The 17,767-nt window shown below is 42.1% G+C and overlaps 2 protein-coding genes across 4 annotated transcripts; one reads left to right on the top strand and one right to left on the bottom strand.

Annotated features, from left to right (window-relative positions):
• The first annotated feature begins 3,958 nt into the window (after positions 1-3,958).
• LOC100692785 (chromogranin-A) lies at positions 3,959-11,301 on the top strand. 3 transcript variants are annotated; one of them, XM_025899042.1, is made up of 8 exons: positions 3,960-4,231; positions 4,575-4,624; positions 5,428-5,521; positions 7,052-7,120; positions 7,204-7,272; positions 7,805-8,110; positions 8,851-9,260; positions 10,523-11,301. In XM_025899042.1, exons 1-8 carry the CDS (start codon positions 4,186-4,188, stop codon positions 10,604-10,606), a joined length of 1,128 nt encoding a protein of 375 aa, XP_025754827.1. In that variant the 5' UTR covers positions 3,960-4,185; the 3' UTR covers positions 10,607-11,301. The 3 variants fall into 3 exon arrangements, with proteins under 3 accessions (XP_025754828.1, XP_025754827.1, XP_005449746.1); XM_005449689.4 differs by having other exon boundaries at positions 3,961-4,231; positions 7,805-8,092; XM_025899043.1 differs by lacking the exon at positions 7,204-7,272 and having other exon boundaries at positions 3,959-4,231.
• A 1,366-nt stretch (positions 11,302-12,667) lies between these two features.
• On the bottom strand, positions 12,668-15,451 carry ccn2a (cellular communication network factor 2a). Its single transcript, XM_003440779.5, has 5 exons — positions 15,166-15,451; positions 14,761-14,977; positions 14,385-14,660; positions 14,079-14,290; positions 12,668-13,979 (listed from the first exon to the last, which is right to left on the bottom strand). Exons 1-5 carry the CDS (start codon positions 15,226-15,228, stop codon positions 13,683-13,685), a joined length of 1,065 nt encoding a protein of 354 aa, XP_003440827.1. The 5' UTR covers positions 15,229-15,451; the 3' UTR covers positions 12,668-13,682.
• Between the last annotated feature and the right edge of the window lie 2,316 nt (positions 15,452-17,767).

Here is a 17,767-nt window from a genome sequence, read left to right as displayed (position 1 = left end):
GAACTATTTGGACTATTAATAGGGATATTTTTTGTTTTACTCTTAGTAAAAGCCTGATGGGTTTACTGAAATCAAAAAAGATATTTCTGTCATGTCTTGTTTTTAATTAATTTGTTATCAGTAAAATGTGGCAAAAAGCACATTTAAAGTAAAAATGAGTTATTGTAATTAGATAAATCATCATTACCCATTTCAGTGTTATTATTGGTTGCACAGGTGGCAGATTTGGTCTAATTACCTAAATTAATTGGAGTGCTATTTGGGACTTTACTGTATTTACAGGCTTCACTGTGTTCTAATTATAATCATCCATTAGGAAGGGCATCGGTATAAAAAATATTTTGGCAAATATTTATGCAGATCAGGATAATTGCATACAGATTGGTCAAAGCACATTGCTCCACTGTGGCGAGCCATTAAAGGAGCAGAAACAACAAGAAGAAGATGACAGAAGAACAGATGAAAACAAATTGCAGTTATAAGTAATTGCGGAAACATCATTGTACAGACTTTCAGTGTAGCTGATGTAGGTTGGGAGGGGCAATAAAACAAACAGAGATTTGGTGACTTGGAAAAGTTTTAGCCTGGGACCCCATAGTCCCTTCCATCCGTTTTCTGCAGAGGTTGTTGGAGGTTATCACAGCTGTCACAGGGAAAGAGGCAGGGTACACCCTGGACAAGTTGATAATCTGTTGCACGGCTAATTGTGAGAGATAGCAATCCATGCTCACAACCTAACATGATGCATGTCTTTAGACTGTGGGAGAAATGAGGTTTGGAAATGAAGTGTACTGATGACCAGCAGTATGGCTTAGTGCTGAGAAAGAGCCCTACAGATGTGATGTTTGCTTTGAGAATGTTGATGAAGAAGAATAGAGAAGGTCAGAATGAGTTGCACTGTCTGTTGGTAGATCTAGAGAAAGAGATGAGGAAGTCAGGAGTGGCAAAGAAGTATGTCAGGGTGGTGCAGGACATGTATGAGGACAGTGTGACAATGATGACGTGGGTAGATGGGTTAAAGCTGCGGGTGGGACTGCATCAGGGATTGGATTTGAGGTCCTTTTTGTTTTCTTTGGTGAACAACAGACTGACAGACGTGGTCTGCCAGGAGATTCTGTGGACTAAGTAATCTGTAGCGAGAGCAGGAAGTAGGTGAAAGAGAGTCTGGAGAGGTGGAGGTACACTCTGGAGAGATAAAGAATTAAAGTCAGTAGAAGCAAGACAGAATGTGTGTGTGAATGAGAGGGAGACAGCTGTAATGGTGAAGTTGCAAGGAGTAGAAGAAGTAAAGGTAAATGAGTTTAATAGGTGGGGTCGACCATCCAAAGCAACGGACAGTGTGCAAGAGGTGAAGAAGAGAGCGCAGGCAGGGTGGAGTTGCTGGAGACTAGTGTCAGAGGTGATTTGTGACAGAAGGATAGCAGCAAGAGTGAAAGGGAAGGTTTACAAGCTGGTGGTGAGACCTGCTGTGATGTATGGTTGGGAGGCGGTAGCACTGACAGGAGGCTGAGCTGGAGGTGTTTTTCATTCGGGGTGACCTGAATGGACAGCATTGTAAACAAGTACATCAGAGGAACAGCTCAGGTTGAGTGGTTTAGACACAAAGATAAAGAGGCAGGGATGAGATGGCTTGGGCATGTGCAGAGCAGGGAGCTGCTAAAAGAAGAGGAAGATGAAGATCTTTTAGCTCTCCATCCGCAGTTGGTATCAACCTTCAACTCAGTGTTTCTTGCTATGCACTTTGAACTAACCTGATATCAGTTTCATAACATCAGACGCAAGACATACTCAGTTCTGAGTATTTGTATCTAATGACAGCTGCAGTTGTATCTAACACCTGCGTTCTGTAGTTAGCATTGTGCATGATGAGTAAATGTGTTACACTGTGATAAATTGTGTCTAAATAGGTGAAAATTATTTAAGGCGTTACCAAAAGAGTGCTTCATTCAATAGATGTGTGAAGAAGGCTGTGTATTTGGCTCAGAGAAAGAGGTTTTCTGTTTTATCTGTATCAACAGGCACAATATAAACTGTATGCTGTAATTATAACATATTAATCTAGAAAGGTAAATACTGCATTGTTCCTAAATATGAACAGACCTTGCAACATAGCTCAGTTTAATTTGGGCCACATGCTCACATGAGCAAATCTGGACAATGACAGCAATAATTTTTAATAAAACATCACCGGGCAACACATTTAGGCAGTCAAGCGGCACAATCAGTAAATACAGCTTGATAATCCATCTTTGTCCTGTGGGGAATCACACAGTGATGTTGACAGAGACACTATCATTTATTCACAATACATCCATTTTCTTGACTGCTTATCCAGTACAGGATCGAGGGGGACTGGAGTCAGCTGCCAGATCAAATAGTCTTTAAACAACATGTGAAGGAAATGCAGACCCCCCCTTCAATTCAGGGGTTCACATCCCACAGAAGCTCAACTGGATTTAAATCTGGGGAATTTGAAGTCCACACTTCAAACTTGCTGTTGTGCTCCTCTAACCATTCCTGAACCATTTCTGCTTTGTGGCAGGGTGTATGATCCTACTGAAAGAGGCCACACCTATCAGTGAATACTGCTTCCAAGAAAGGATGGTCTGCAACAATGCTTAGGTAGGTGATATGTGTCAAAGTAATAGCTACATGGAGCGCAGGACCCAAGGTTTCCCAGCAGAACATTGCCCAAAGCATCACACTGCCTGCACAAGCTTGCTTTCTTCCCACAGTGGATCCTGTGCCAGGTGTTCCCCAGGTAAGCGGGGTACACACATCCGGCCATCCACGTGATGTAAAAGAAAATGTGATTAATCGGACCATCAGATTGTCTTCTTTTGCTCCATGGTCCAGTTCTGATATTCACCTGTCCATTGTTGCTGCTTTCCTTGGTGAGCAGTGGGCAGCATGTGCATCCTTCCTGGTCTGCAGCTATGCAGCTCCATACACAACAAACTGTCATGCACCGTGTGTTCTGACACCATCAGAACCAACATTAACTATTTAGGCAGTTTGAGCTGCAGTAGCTTACCTTTGTTCCCCATGAGCATCATTGAGTCTTGGCCGCCCACAATCCTGTCACTGACTCACCACTGTTCCTTCCTTGGACCACTTTTGATAGATACTGACCACTGCAGACCAGGAACACCCCACAACAGCTGCAGTCATCTAGTCACTGACCCTTGTCAAAATCCTCAGATCCTTACACTTGCACATTTTTCCTGCTTCTAAGAAATCAACTTTTAGAACAAAATGTTCGCTTACTCTCTGACAGCTGCCATGATGAAGAGATAATCAGTCATATTTACTTCACATGTCAGTGCTTGGTGTATATATTTATATACATATAGCTATAGGTATGTGTTCAGATATACATCCATATTTTTGTGGGTGGTAATTGTGCAGATAAATATGTATATCAGGATGATGATCATCACCATTCATATTCCTTCTTACTTATTCAAAATCCCGCCATCTGTCTACCCCCCTTTATCCTGTCTGTTTCAGCTTGTCCTGTTTTCCTTGTTGTGTGTCTTTGTCCTGTGTGGTTGTTGCTTTTTTCTAAATCAAATGTATAACATAAACCTCTTGAATCAAAGCTAAAGTCTGCACAATCAAAAATTCATTTTTCAAAAACTATACTGCCACTGTGGTGGTATACAGAAGCAAAGCCACAAAAAATTTATTTTTTGTCGGCTTTTTTTCTTACTTAGCTAAGGTAACTGAAGAATTCTTACCCAAACCTACATACGCTTCCAGTTAAACCATACAAAGGTTAAAAAACATGATCGATGCTCAAACAGCACACAGGGATAGAAATGCTCACTTTTATACCTGAGGCACTCTGAACTGGCACACGCCCTGACAACCACCGAGGTACGATCAGGTACAACAGCAATTATTTGTCCCAGGATGATGTCATTTCCTCTCTCCAGCTCACGCTATAAAAAGGGTGCTGTTGCGGCGAGGTGTTGGTGGAGAGACCGGAGAGGACGGAGGCTGTCGGGTCACCGATGCTGCAGAAAATCTAGCTCTCCAGAAATACCGAAAGGCGGCTAAGTTTTGTTCAGAATGCGTCCCTAATCCACCGACTTTGATTTACAGGGAAGAAACCTAACCTTCTGATAAAAGCTTCGCTATTTTTTATTATTCCTGGAGAGCTACTTCGCCTCGTTTCCAAACATGATCAGGAGAGGACTGTTCCTTTTGACAATCCTGTCTAGCTGCGGTAAGAAAAAGAACAGAGAGCTAAACCTTGATGAAGTTGAGCGATATGAAGACACAGTCGGTTGGTTGAAGGAAATCTGCATTAAGTATTGTGACTGCCAGGGTTCAGCACCGAGGACAGCGACAAGCACATCTTTAATTGCAGCGAAATTCACCTGCGCCTTTGGCACAATTGTTCCCGTTACTAAAACAATCAGAGGCTTGTAGTAACACAGCGAGTGAGGAAAGAAAAGCACACACGCACGCACGCACGCACACACAGGAGCTGTAGGGATTATGAAAAGCATGTGAACAAATGAACATGCATGATTTTCTTTTCTCTCTCTGTTCTTGTTCTCTTGCAGTCCTTTCATTGCCAGTGACTTCGCGTCAGCTGGAGAATGAGGACGTAAAGGTAAATATTTTCTTATTGTTTTTGGTTACATTTTCTATTCTAATATTAGTTTTATTGGAGCAACAGAAAAGAAAAAAGAAAAAAGAAAAAAAGCAAGAAAACAAACTAGTGCAGGTTAGTGTTAACCTTCTTAAATCAATACTCCAGGGATATTCTTCTTTTCAGTATGACAAATAATACAAATCCACTGCATTGCCTTCTAGCTGCTCTTCAGCTGCACTCTTAAGGCACGCAGTGATTAGAAATGTTTAATCCCAATAATTTAAAGCTTCAAGCGCCTTCATTGTGAGGCAAACCCACATTTGACTTTGTAAAAATCAATAGAAAGCAATTTGAGAGCAATGGAGAGCCTTGACCTCCATGATTTTGAGGATGCTAAATCCACTGACAGAGAGGGAGGGAGCGAGAGACAGAGAAAATAGAGCTTTCCAGAATAAGGTTGGCTACTAAAGGGAAATGTGGAATTTGAACACTTCAAAGGTCTTGTGGGAAGAAGCTGGTCACCTTTAAAAAAAGAAGAAGAAGAAGAAAAAGATTGTGAAAAATTATGTATGCATGTAGGATTGGCACAATGGGAGTTGAAATTATTTTGATCTCTCACCTACAGAGATTTATATCTTTCAATTAGTGGCTAAGTTAGCACACGAGCTGCATTCAAAGAGTCTCAGACTCATACGCTGCTTTTGATTCAGTTTAATTCATCTTGCTTGCAACAGCAGCTTGTTTTACTGTAATTCTCACTTTTTTTTTTGGATCATTTGGGGACTGTCTCTTCTCTGATTCTGGATTGTGTGCATCCACAGGTGATGAAATGCATCGTGGAGGCGCTGGCAGATGTCCTATCGAGGCCACACCCCATGCCTGTCAGTCAGGAGTGTTTGGTCACACTGAAGACGGGTAAGCAAAAGAAGGAAGACAGCTCGGCAACACTGAGCACAATCAAATGTCCTTTATCATTTAAAGGGGCTGTTAGCATGGCTCAGTGCCGCAAACAACTACATTGATAGCTTAAATTAGCACAGGCAACATGCACTTAAAAAATGAGTTTTTAATAAAAAAGAATTGGTTTTGCAATTACGTGTTAGAATATTACATAAAACTGAAGCATGTCTCTTCTTCTACTGCACACAGGCTGCATCCACATAAGGACTGTGTAAGATAACCCACAGTCCGGCTATTATCTAGTCCCATCTAAAAACACCAATAAAACTTTGATTTTCACATAAAAACATTTCCCAGACTGTTGGATGGTGTTATCCTCTCTGCTGACCTTTTCTTAACATCCTCATATCTTAAACATGCTGCAGAAACACAGTGCGTTTACTTCATATTGCTCCGGCGAGGCAGTGTTTTAGGTTTTAGTTTTACATTCCATTAATCTGAGGGTATAATCAGCTATAATGTATTTTCCCCCTCTATTGCCAAGTGCTTGCTCATCATGAAAGTGTTGGATCTCTTACTGTGCAAAATCTGTTGGGATAACATATTTTCTGATTTGACCCCATGGGAATAAAATCAAAAATGGATGTACGTTTACATTATTTCTAACCTTTACCAATTTGTGAGGACACTGGTAGAGGTGGCTCCCTCTTTATAGATTTATACAGATTTCCCTGGTCAGTTATTATCATCATCCCTACCCTCACTGCTGTCATTCCCATATAAAAGAGTGGATTAAAAGAGGTCAGGCCTTGCTGGAAAAGTGCTGTATTTTAGAAGAAATCCACCGTTCTCTTGTAACGAGTGCATAGTGCTCTGATCATAAGGTTAATGGATTGATGCAGTGAATGCTGGGTAAAAGTCTGCTGCAGAGTGTTTTATACAGAGAGGTCACTAGGACTCGGTAAAGACGATTCAGTTAGATAGGTAGTGTTTTACCTTGATGTCGTCCTTGTTGTAAAAAAAAAAAAACCCACAAAAAAAAAATCAATTACAGCCTTACTCATTGAGCGTTTGCTAGTGAGCGGGCGCTGTGAGCGGGAAACTGTACACCACCGTAGGGGATGGAAAGAAAGGAGAATGGAGGGGAGGAGTAAAAGGAAACGAGAGATCACAGATTGATACAAGAACATGATACAGTACAGTGTCTGTCTCTTGCTCCTGCTGCTGCATGCTGTTTGCAGTGCTGTTTGTGGGTCAGCAGAAAGTCCAAGTGCTCGCTTGCTGCTGTGGGAGTCTCTGTGGGCCAAGTGATTAATTGTGCTCTTGCTTTAAAAGCAGTAAATTCCAGGGCAATTAACTCTGATGAATCCACAAAAGCGCGTCTCTGAATCCTTTGAAAACAGTGAAAAGGGAAAGATGTACACCTGTGATTTACCCCCTACAGCATAGATTCCCTGCCTTTTATCTGCTAATTTTCTTCTTCTTCTTCTTCTTCTTCTTCACTGTTATATGTTTGCATTTTAATGTGGTTGTGTGTGTGTGCAGATGACCGGCTTGTTACTGTCCTTCGTCATCAAAACTTTCTGAAGGAGATGCAGGAGATCGCTGCTCAAGGTGAGTCACGGATTACTCATCCCGTTTACGTGTGCATGAAGATAAGAATGATGGAAGGCTCGAGCGACTCATTTTCATTTAAGGTGGTCGGGGGAGAGCTGATACGCCTACAGCAGCAGCACCGACCCTTCAGGCTACAGATGATGTCCCTGGTGAGCTGGACCTTCCTATACATCATGTGGTTATGCTTCTTATTTTTTATGGAGTATCTAATCGGCGGGTTAAATGCAGCAGCTGTGACAGTGATGTATAGTTTCCATTATTTATGTTTTTCAGCAAAGTCGGGCTAAAAAAGTGCTTCAAAAGTGCTGAGGTAGATTTAACTTCTGCTGAGGCTCTGTGAGGGAAAGAAATCAGAACACGTATGACGTCCTTCCACATAACAGCATACCTAGCTTTTTTTTTAAAAATCAGTGCCAGTACCCAAGTCAATCACACAATGGTAAGGTGGGAAGGAAAAACAAGGATAGCAATTTGAATGTGGTCAAAGATGAAGATAATGGGTTTTGGGGTTTTTTTAATTGTCAGGGTTACATATGCCTCCTACTATCAATCAAAAACATGGGGGTAACAACAATAAACCCCATAATAAACCGTAGTAATTTTGTGTAAGCGCTTCTTTTAACATCACTAGAAAATAAATTTCTTCTAGTAAATTAAATCCCCACTCTCCCCTATTTTCAGATCGATCCATGTTGGAAGCTTTGGGAGGCCCCGGCGAACGATCTATCCTGTCCAAGAGGACGGGAAATGGAAAAGATGAAAAGGATGCGGGCATGGAAGACAGACAGTCGCAGGGGGACAATGAAGCTGAAGAAGTGCAGGTGAAACGGGAGAGTGATGAAAGCCCGGGAAGCCACATCTCCGAGTCTGCAGAGGAGTGGAGGGAGGGCGAGGATGAAAAGAGGGAGGAAGATGAAGAAGGCTATGACGAGAAGCGAGCAGAGGAGAATTCAGAAGAGGAGAGCAAAGGCAAGCACACATTTCCAGGTCCTTCTTTGAAACCCATCTGTTATAAAGTAAAAGTAGCATAAGTAAATTGGAAAAGGAGATCGAGAGTTTGGCATCTAAAGATGCAGTCAAATTTTTCATTTTGATAATACAGGCCACTCAAAGCAAATGAAAAGATTTAACATTAACCAAATGGTAGAAGCTGGATCTTAAGACAGAGAGAGAAAGCGCTGAAACAAAAACTGCCTTGTAAATGGAAACTGCTTGCTATCTCAGGGCTGGCTGATTGATGGAAGCACTTCCATCTACATGATGAATCTCAGCCCCCTCACTCGCAGGGGAGCGAGGCCAGCACGGCTGGCAAAATGACAGCTCGTCAACAGAAATGAATGAGTAGCTCAATGTTGGAAAATTCAAGCGCTCGGTTACAGTTGCAATGATCTCCCCATACCGTCTAAAGTCATCAAGACTGCAATCAGCTCTTTCTATCTCTGCAATGTTCAACAGAGAAATTGTTTTATTTTGAGTACAATGAAATAGTGATACTGATTCTGCAAAATGGAGCTTCAGCCAAGTCATCTGATCGCTCCAGCCATGCTGATAATTCCCATAAAGCATTGCTAGCACTACTGAGGTCCAGTGCTGCCAGCTGGCAAGAAATATTTCATTACAAGAAGTGGAATCTTGCTGATGGTGGAGACTTTTCTGGCAGCGTCCTATCAGAGGTGTTTCAGTGAGAAAAATAATAAAAATAAATCTTACTCTTTTCATATTCCCAGATGATGGATCGGATGAGAATAGAGACACACGCAGAAAGAAATCAAAAGAAGAAACGTCTGATGAAGAAGATGAAGAGGAAGAGACAACTAAGAGGCTCTCACTCTTCCATAAAAACAAGGGCAAAGAGGAAGGACGTAAGGAGGAGACAAAGCGAGGGAACAGGGAGAGTTTACAGCGGTGGACCAAGGCGACCAAGCCTTTGCTGCTGAAGAAGAAAGCATCCACAAAGGAGGAGCAACAGGAAATGCCTCATCATTCAAAAGAGATGGCGGAGGAAGAGGAGGAGGAGAAGAAGAAAAGAAATGCTCAGAAGAGTCCTGAGGAGAAGGAGCTGCAGATGATTGCTCGAAGGGCACCGGAGGAGAGGAGGGGGTTGGAGGAAGAAGGGAGCGCCAGCAGAAAGTCAGAGGTGTGCTCTCCCCTTCTTTTGTAAGATTCACAGTCTGAGAAACAAAAATAAAAAGTGCTAAATCGCTTAAAGGAATCTTTCCACATGTTAGGAGATATAGCAAGCCATAACTTAGCTTAAAATAAAAACTGGAAACTGTTCTTTTATAACCTCCAATAAAACTGCTAATTAATAACGAAACAAACAAGAACACTCAAAGAGCACAAAGACGATACTTAAACTTTGATGTTTTATGATGTTTTTATTACAACATGGTGACATCAGCCTGTTACAGCATCACTGTGCTATTGTAAGGCACCGTGCTGAAAAAATAAAGAGTCCTTGTTGTAAAGCTGATAAGACAAGCTATAAAAAATTATGTTTAAAGTTTTACGGATTTTTACATTTGGTGTGAGCTTGACCTGGACATGATTTTCACCAAAATGAAATCATCTTCAGCTGTTATTGGGTGTCTACCGCCACACAACATTTGAAAATGATATCTTGAAAACTGTGGACGCTAGACTGCTAACAAACAGACAGACAAGCAAACAGAACCGAGTACGTACTCCCTTCCTTTTGGGGGGAAAACAACAATGAGTGTGTAATTATCTTTTTGGGAGGTAAACCATAGATCTTAGAGATGGACATCTCTGTTTTGTGTTGTTCAGCTATAAGAGTATACCAAAGAACATCATGGCGCATTCAATAAGCTGTGAAATGCATCAGAAAACCTGATCAAAGGATCCAAAGTCTCGATTTCCATCAGACATCTGCACAACCAGACTTCTTTTTGAAATCACAGGGGTCGCCCCCTGCTGGCCATTAGAAAGAATGCAGAATGTTCCTCTTAGAACTGGGAGTTGCATCCATCTTTGATATACAGTGTGTGGCTGTTTCTAGTCTTCAAGAGCGCTAAACTCTCCTAATGATGCATTCGTATTTAGATATGAGGGATTTCTCTTAGCAAGTAAGAAGGAAATCCTTCTTCCTGAGTGCAATGAAATTGTTCCTCAGGATGTTTTACCTGTTTGCTTCTAAAGCAGAATTCTTCCTACAGCTTGACTCCCTGCAATATCTTGAAAGGAAGCTATTTACACTGCAATAGCCTTGATGGATGCAAACTGCTACACAGTTGTTATTAAAGTGAAGGTAAAGGATGCCATTCTGGACGTTATGTGCGCTCTCTCTAATAGATAGGACATTCGAGCCACGGATAAATATGATTGTTTGCACTGCTGGTGTCTCTTCTCTCATACGCTGTCCTCTCATTATACCTGCAGGAGCCGGAGATTGAAAGTCTGGCAGCCATCGAGTCAGAGCTTGAAAATGTTGCCCAGAAACTCCACGAGCTGCGGCGAGGCTGAGAGAAATCGAAAGAGAGAGAGAGAGAGAGAGAGATTGGAACAAAGTTTGACACCGCAACCTCCTCTGCCTCCTCTGCCTCCTCGTCCTCCTCCGCTTTACCAGCTGCCTGGTTTCCACAGATAGAGCGTGTGAATGTGTGACAAGATTTTGTCTTTCCGCTATTTTTCCTGAGGAGGCCCGACCGCCGCGGCCTCACTCGTGACGTTCACATAGAGTAGCATACAGTAGATGCACATTGCAGCTAGACGTGCATACTAACAACACACAAGTGCGCGCATACCGTGCATTTGCGTGCGTAACATTTCAGAAGATTCCCGAAGAAAGGCGACTTGTTCAGCTTCATTTTCTCCGACAATCATGTCTCTGTTTCTGTAAACGTATCTCTTCTGCTTTTTAGATTATTTCAACGGTGCGCACTGATTCATTGTGAGAGGTTAAGGCAAATCCAGGTATACACCTACAAGGTGAGGTTGTACAGTAATGGCATGTATACATGTACAAAGCTCTTTCTGGAATGCTCATTTACTTACAAAGTTAAAGATAGAGAAGACTTAGATGATTGTCATAGATGCAGTTGATGCAAATCAAGCCAAGGCAATAAGTGATTTTTAGCGGATTAATGTCTGGGGTGTGATCTGTACTGAATTTATGTAAGAAAATCAATAAATTGAATAGTTTATCTGGAATTCTCTAATTTGGTGAATGTTTTTTATGCCTCTAAAGTCAGCTAATTATTAACATATTAAAGGGAGCATATTAAGAGTCATTACAGGACCGTCACACTGTATAGATTGATCTACACAAACCACACGAACCTATAGGATCCACTGCAAACTTCAATTACAAGTGTAGATACAGTCTGTGCTTGTTTGTGGGCGACAAAGCTGACAACATGAATCATCAGCATGACACACAGGCTGTTGACACATTCTTTTTCAACGGGCAATTTAACCTTTGGTTTTGGCAGCAATATGAAAATTCTCTGGTTGTTACTATTAAGAAGAAAATATCTAGATTTGAATCATGCAGTGTTAGCTGATTTTTTTATTTTTTTATCCTACGTTTTAACAGCAATATGTCGAGAGCTGCAGAGCGAAACATGGATTGGAAGGAGTCAAGAACACAATGTGGGCAGAGGAGAAACTAAAATGTGAAAGTTGTGCTTTCTTTGGCAACTCAAGTAAATATAGCTACTGTAGGCATGGCTCAAAACTGAATCATGTACAGTCAGACAAATGCAGTCTTGGAAAGCCTGAATACTGCATCTGAAGGTAGGTTTCGCACTGAAAATTCAACAGAAAAATTTTGTTACTGAACATAATCAGAGATCACAGATAACAGTGACAATGGTGATAGTGTTTATTGGATATTTTGTATTAGTTATATTTGGAACTTTGCATCTCTACACTATTCAGCCAGCTGTTACAAATATAGTCCAGGGTTTTTAAGGTTGTGAGTTTGAAAGGGCACCAGATGGCAGCATTAGGCCATCTCTTACCTCTTTTTCAAAGGCGAGTAACGCAACAGCATGATTAAAATGCACAATGGTCATGTTTGCATGGAATCTTTTCCATTTTCCTTTATGTGTTTTACAAAAATAACTAGAAAACACACGAACAAATGCATATGCCATTAAATTTAAAACATCCTCTCTTATAATATTTCTGTCTGCTTTTATGTACATAATTTAATTGCATGACACTCTGCTTTCTTGAGTACTTGCAATGCATCATGTTGCATAAAACCAGCATGAATATGTAAGGCATCCATGTCATGGATAAATGGAGGGATTTTTATAGATTAGTTCAATTAGCTTAAACAAAGACATTCTTTATGTTGAATGCCCCTTTAAATCACTTGAGCCTGAAGGCCTGCTCTGATGACTGAGGTTATTTTTTTCTGAGTGAGTGATATATGAGTTCATAAGGTGTCAAAATCTAACAGTTTAGCAGAGCTACTGTTAAATGTGCTTTCAAATGTCGGCTGAAAGCCATGAGCTAATACAGCCGGTGTGGAGCACGATTTCAGTCTCAGATCAAAGTTAAAGACAGACCAGTTCATTTTGTATAAAAAATATAAGATTTTATTTCCAGCTACAAAGTGAAACATGTAACATTTTTGTCACACTTCTCAATAAAATAGTAAAAAATAACCAAAAATACACCACTGATACATTTCGAAGCACAGAAAACATTTGGCTTTTTAAATTAACTTAAACTGTACACATATATACAAAGTATATACATCAGTATTTTTTTAAAGGAATGAAATTAAAATTCTTCCAGTCTCTTCTTCTTCTATTTTTTTGTACAAAATAGACATTTTGTTCCTGTAGATGCTTTTTTCCCCTCCTTCTGACCTGAATCAGTAATAGTCAAAATGTTTTTTTCTTCTTTTCTCAGTGCCGTGGCAAAGCCCACTGTACTCCATTATCTAACCCTAAACTCAGCATGCTGCTTGCTTTCTCATCCAGGGCAGAAACTCTGACCTTTCCTCTACTCTGTAAGCACAGTGAAAAGCGTACACACAGACAAGGCTAAAATTCAGACACGCACACACACACACACACACACACATACAAGGACACATTCAGACCTGTTTGGACAGGGGAACACTGGCCTGCTGTGGACTGCATGCTCCCTCTACAGCTGCTTAGAGTTTACAGGTCTGGTCTTGGACTGGGAGGGTGGAGGGACTTATTAGACACCTCATTTAGAGAGGAGGTCAAGGTTTAGATAAGGTATAAAATGCATACAGTAAAATGGACGGGTTTGTAAAAAGGCTTTCAAGGGAATTGGGCGGAAACCTGACAGCAGGTTTGTCAAAAAAAAAAAAAAAAAAAAAGAAGTTATAGTGCAGGGATCTTTTGGAGCTGCTAAGCAACCCTCTGTCTGAGTCTATGAGGCTGATCTTCATCAGCTGTACAAAACATACAGGCACTAAGACGAGTGCCTGGGTTACTTTTACAATGAGAAAATGGCAAAATAAAACATGATAAACATATATACTGAGCTGCAAAATGAGATGGAGTTGTGTTTGTTTTCAAGTCAAAAGCGCCTATCGTCCAGGAACGGCTCACGCCATGTCTCCCATCATCTTCTTGTAATACATGGACTCGAAGATGTCGTTCTCCCCAGGGCAGTTGTAGTGGCAGGCACAGGACTTGATGAACATCATGTGCTTCTTCATGACTTCTCCATCGGGACATTTGAACTCCATGGGCAGGGTGGTGGTCCTGTGCGGGGTGCAGCAGCGGCCGTCCAGGCAGACGCCGCAGAACTTTGGCCTGTAGGACTTGGTGGTGGTGCAGCCAGAGATCTCAAACTTCATGGGTTTGGAGACTCTGGGAGTACGGATGCACTTTTTCCCTTTCTACAGGAGGAAAAAAAGAGGAAAGAGCAACTTCAGCAGGGATTCTTTTACTGATATGCCCAAAGGTCACGAGTGTGGTGCTGTTTAACGAGAACTCACCCTAATGCTCTGCTCCAGCTGAGACTCGCATGGTCTCACCATGCACAGCCGGGTCTGTTTTTCTAGGCGGCATTCACGGTTATCGTTGGTGACCCTGGTAGATACTCCCAGGCCGCATGTCTTCGAGCAGGCGCTCCATTCAGTCGTCTGAACCAGGCAGTTCTCTCTCATCATAAAAGGATCTGGGCCATAGGTCTCCTCCTTCCTGTATGCTGTAAACACAGGAGGAAACACTGGGTTAGAAAAACTGTCCTAATTATGCTGTAGCCTGCTGTAGCCTTGTTTTATTCAAAAACAGACACTTACCAGACAAAACAGGGCCCATGAAGCTTTTTGTGGTGGGAGTTTCATTCTCCTTTGTGTCGGAAGAACCACATTCCCACTCCTCACAACACTTTCCAGGCACTTTCACACGCCTTGGGTTGGGGCAGTCTGGGCTGGGCAGCCGGATGTCCATGGAGCAAAGAGGCACACAACCGATGGCTCCGTCCAGACAGGTACACTGGTACTTGCAGCTGCTCTGGAAAGTCTCTCCGCTCCTGTACACTGTGCCGCCAAACACACAAGTGGCTCCGTCTCGAGCTGTTGAGTAGAATTTGCAAGAGAAGGGTCATGATTTGCCTCATACATTGGATTTATTCTAGGCAGACGTCATAGAAAAGATCAGCAATGAGTGGCACACCTGTGCAAACTCCTATGCGTCTGTTGTTGGGAGCTCCGAAGTCACAGTAGAGGCCTTTGTGCGGGTCACAGACGTCTTTCTCAGTGCAGAGCTCCCCCATCTGTTTGGCACACACCCTGCAGCAGCCACAGCCATCCAGCACCAGGCTGACACCTGGGGGGCACTGAGGAGGGGTGGACGGGCACGAACACTGGCCGCTGCACTCCTGACCTGCAGCCTGAAAACAGGCACACACACACATTCTCTGGTAAATATCATGCCCGAGTTGTGTGCTAGAAACACAGACACACATCCAACACACTGCCTCTTAAGACAAGTTTAAAGCACTGGCTTCACCATTCAAGTCCAGCTAAAGCCAAAGCCTACACCAAAACACTAAAATGAAGTAATTTTTTTCTAACTTACCATGTAGGAAAGCATGATGCACAGCAGAGGCAGCAAAATCATTTTCTTCATCTCAGCAACCATCTTCTCTTGTCTTTAGTAATTAATTTAGATTCTTCCAAAAACACCTTCTCGGAAAAAGTCTTCCTTTAGCGTCAGAGTTTTGAGCTTGAGAAACTTTTCTGATCAAGTTGATCTCTTGTCTTGTTCCCAACTGCTGCTCCGGCTCACTGTCTTTTTTATTTTTCCTTTCTTGGTGAAAGCTAGAGTTTAGCTTCGGTAGAAGAGTTGATCTGAGTTCTGACTGCAGAGTGGAGCCTCCTTTATACCCGCTGGCCCTCGCAGCACGTCACTGGGGGCTGAATGGAGAGCCAGCCCTGGACAAACATGGACATACTTGGCATTCTTTCCTCGCTTCCTGCCCCCCACTCCAGACATCCCACATTCCTGCTGTCTGAAGGCAAGGCTCTGCTGCTCGGCCAAACAACACCGTCTCTCTCTCAGAGCACCTTTCATCTGGATTCGGAGGTTAAGTCTGGTTACAGTCCTGAGACCCCACACTGGGAATTCCTAAAGACTGACTTCACAAACAGACAGCCAGTACCTATAAATATTAATTTTTCAAAAAGAAAGAAAAGGGGAAAGGCAGCAACAGTTCAAAAGTGAACCCTCGAATAACTTGACGAAGAGGAAGGACAGTGGAAATAAAACAGGTAGAAGCTCATAAGCAGAAACATACAATAATTAAACAAACTCCAAGAAGTTTAATATGTGGTTAAAACTTTAAGCCTACAACAGCATTCCTCAGCCCTGGCTTCAAAGGCACATGACAGCACGTATTTAGTACATTAACAGCAAGCGGTTAGTGAAAGGAAATTCATTTGAGTCAATAACTTGAGCTGGTTATTTGTCAAGGTGCTTGTTCCAGCACAGAGACCTGGCAGCTGTTGTCTAGAGGCTTTGTCTTCTATGCCCATGTGGTTATTTCTGAGACACTGCAGTGGCATTCTTGTGCACTGACATCAGTGGCTGGACTGCAGATTGGATTATTAGCTACTCTTTTAAACACATTATCATTAAGAACTCATTACCGTGAATGAAGCGTTTTGTTTCTGAATCCCTCCTCATGTGCTGTATGTGATATACCTGACCTGATTCCCTCCAGACTCTCTCAGTGAATTTGTTCTGCAGATAGAGACTCATCTGAACTCAGAGAGGTTTCTTTGCTTGAGTAACAGTGCCAATTGGAAAATACAGAAATATCTGATTATGAGTAAAAGTTGTGATTTAAAAAAAAATATTACTGGCTTATTATTAGTGAAAATTTGCCCTTTGTGCTAATAATGGCAACTGTCAGTGCCAGAACCTGCAGTTCCACATACAACCACATGAGGCTGACACCAAGAGCTTCTAGCTATACAGCAGAAATACGCCCCCTGCCCCTCCACACACACGCACACACACATACCTCAGTACTGTACAAAAGTCTTGAATCTGCCATCATTTCTTTATATTTTGTATATTTTATAAGTAATTGTGAGCAGTTCAGCACGGTGGAGGGGTGGTGAGCACGTCACATCAGGAAGGTCCTGAGTGTCAATACAGGACAGGGCCTTTTTGTGTGGAGTTGCATATATGCATGTTCTCCCTGTGTCTGCATGGGTTTTCTGCAGGTACTCCATCTCATCTGCCTTGCAAAGAAGTGCATGAGGTTAGGTTCATTTGGATTTTTCAATTAGCTATGAATGTGAATGTATTTTCTTCTTCCTGCTCCTTTTCACACATGGTTGTAGTGCTTTTTGATAGAAAGTGTGGTTGGTTTGTTTGAACTGTTGTACCAAGTGTGAAATAAATAAATAAATGAAATGAAATGAAATGAAATGTTAGCCCTGCAACAGGCTGGTGAACATTGCTGTGCATTGCTTCTTTACCCAGTAAAGATAATGGACACATAGTCTTAAGCAATAGGTTTTCAGGCTTTCAAAGGTTCTTTGGAGATTGGGTGCTTTTTTACTATTTTCAATCTATTCTTTGTACCTGACTGTTTTTAGAGGAAGTAATTCACAAGCACAAGGGCACAAAACTCAATCGATGAACCAGTGTTGTGTCTACACATAACAGGCAATTATATATTCTATCTTCAGGCACTTTGTTACTAGCAGCTTCAAAATGCATGTCTCAAAATTAGTCCTGTCAGCGTTAATTTCGTTAAAATGACGTTAACGCCATTACTGCATTAATGCGGCAATTCCCCGTTAACGAGTCACTGCGGATCGCCCCGTGCTTGGGGCTTCACCGCGTCAACGCGTTAGCGCGGTTAGCTTGTTAATGCGTTGACCAGTCCAGCCCCACGCACAGGGCGATCACCAGTACTTCTAATGTAATAAAAGCATACCTGGATGGAAAAACACACAATGGAACACAGTCATGGACTGGTCTCCCCAGAGTCCAGACCTCAGCATTTTTTAAGCAGTGTGAGATCATCTTGAGAGAGAACAGAACATAAGGCAGCCAACATCCAAAGAAGAGCTTTAAATGTCCTTTAAGAAGTCTGGAAAACTATTCCTGAAGACTCCTGAAATACAAACATGAAAAGAAAGTTTGCCTAAGAGAGTTCAGGCTG

The sequence above is a fragment of the Oreochromis niloticus genome, linkage group LG15 (genome assembly GCF_001858045.2).
Source record: "Oreochromis niloticus isolate F11D_XX linkage group LG15, O_niloticus_UMD_NMBU, whole genome shotgun sequence".
Lineage (NCBI taxonomy): Eukaryota > Metazoa > Chordata > Actinopteri > Cichliformes > Cichlidae > Oreochromis > Oreochromis niloticus.
The sequence above is the reverse complement of the archived record's forward strand: the minus strand, read 5'-3'. Positions and strand labels throughout refer to the sequence as shown.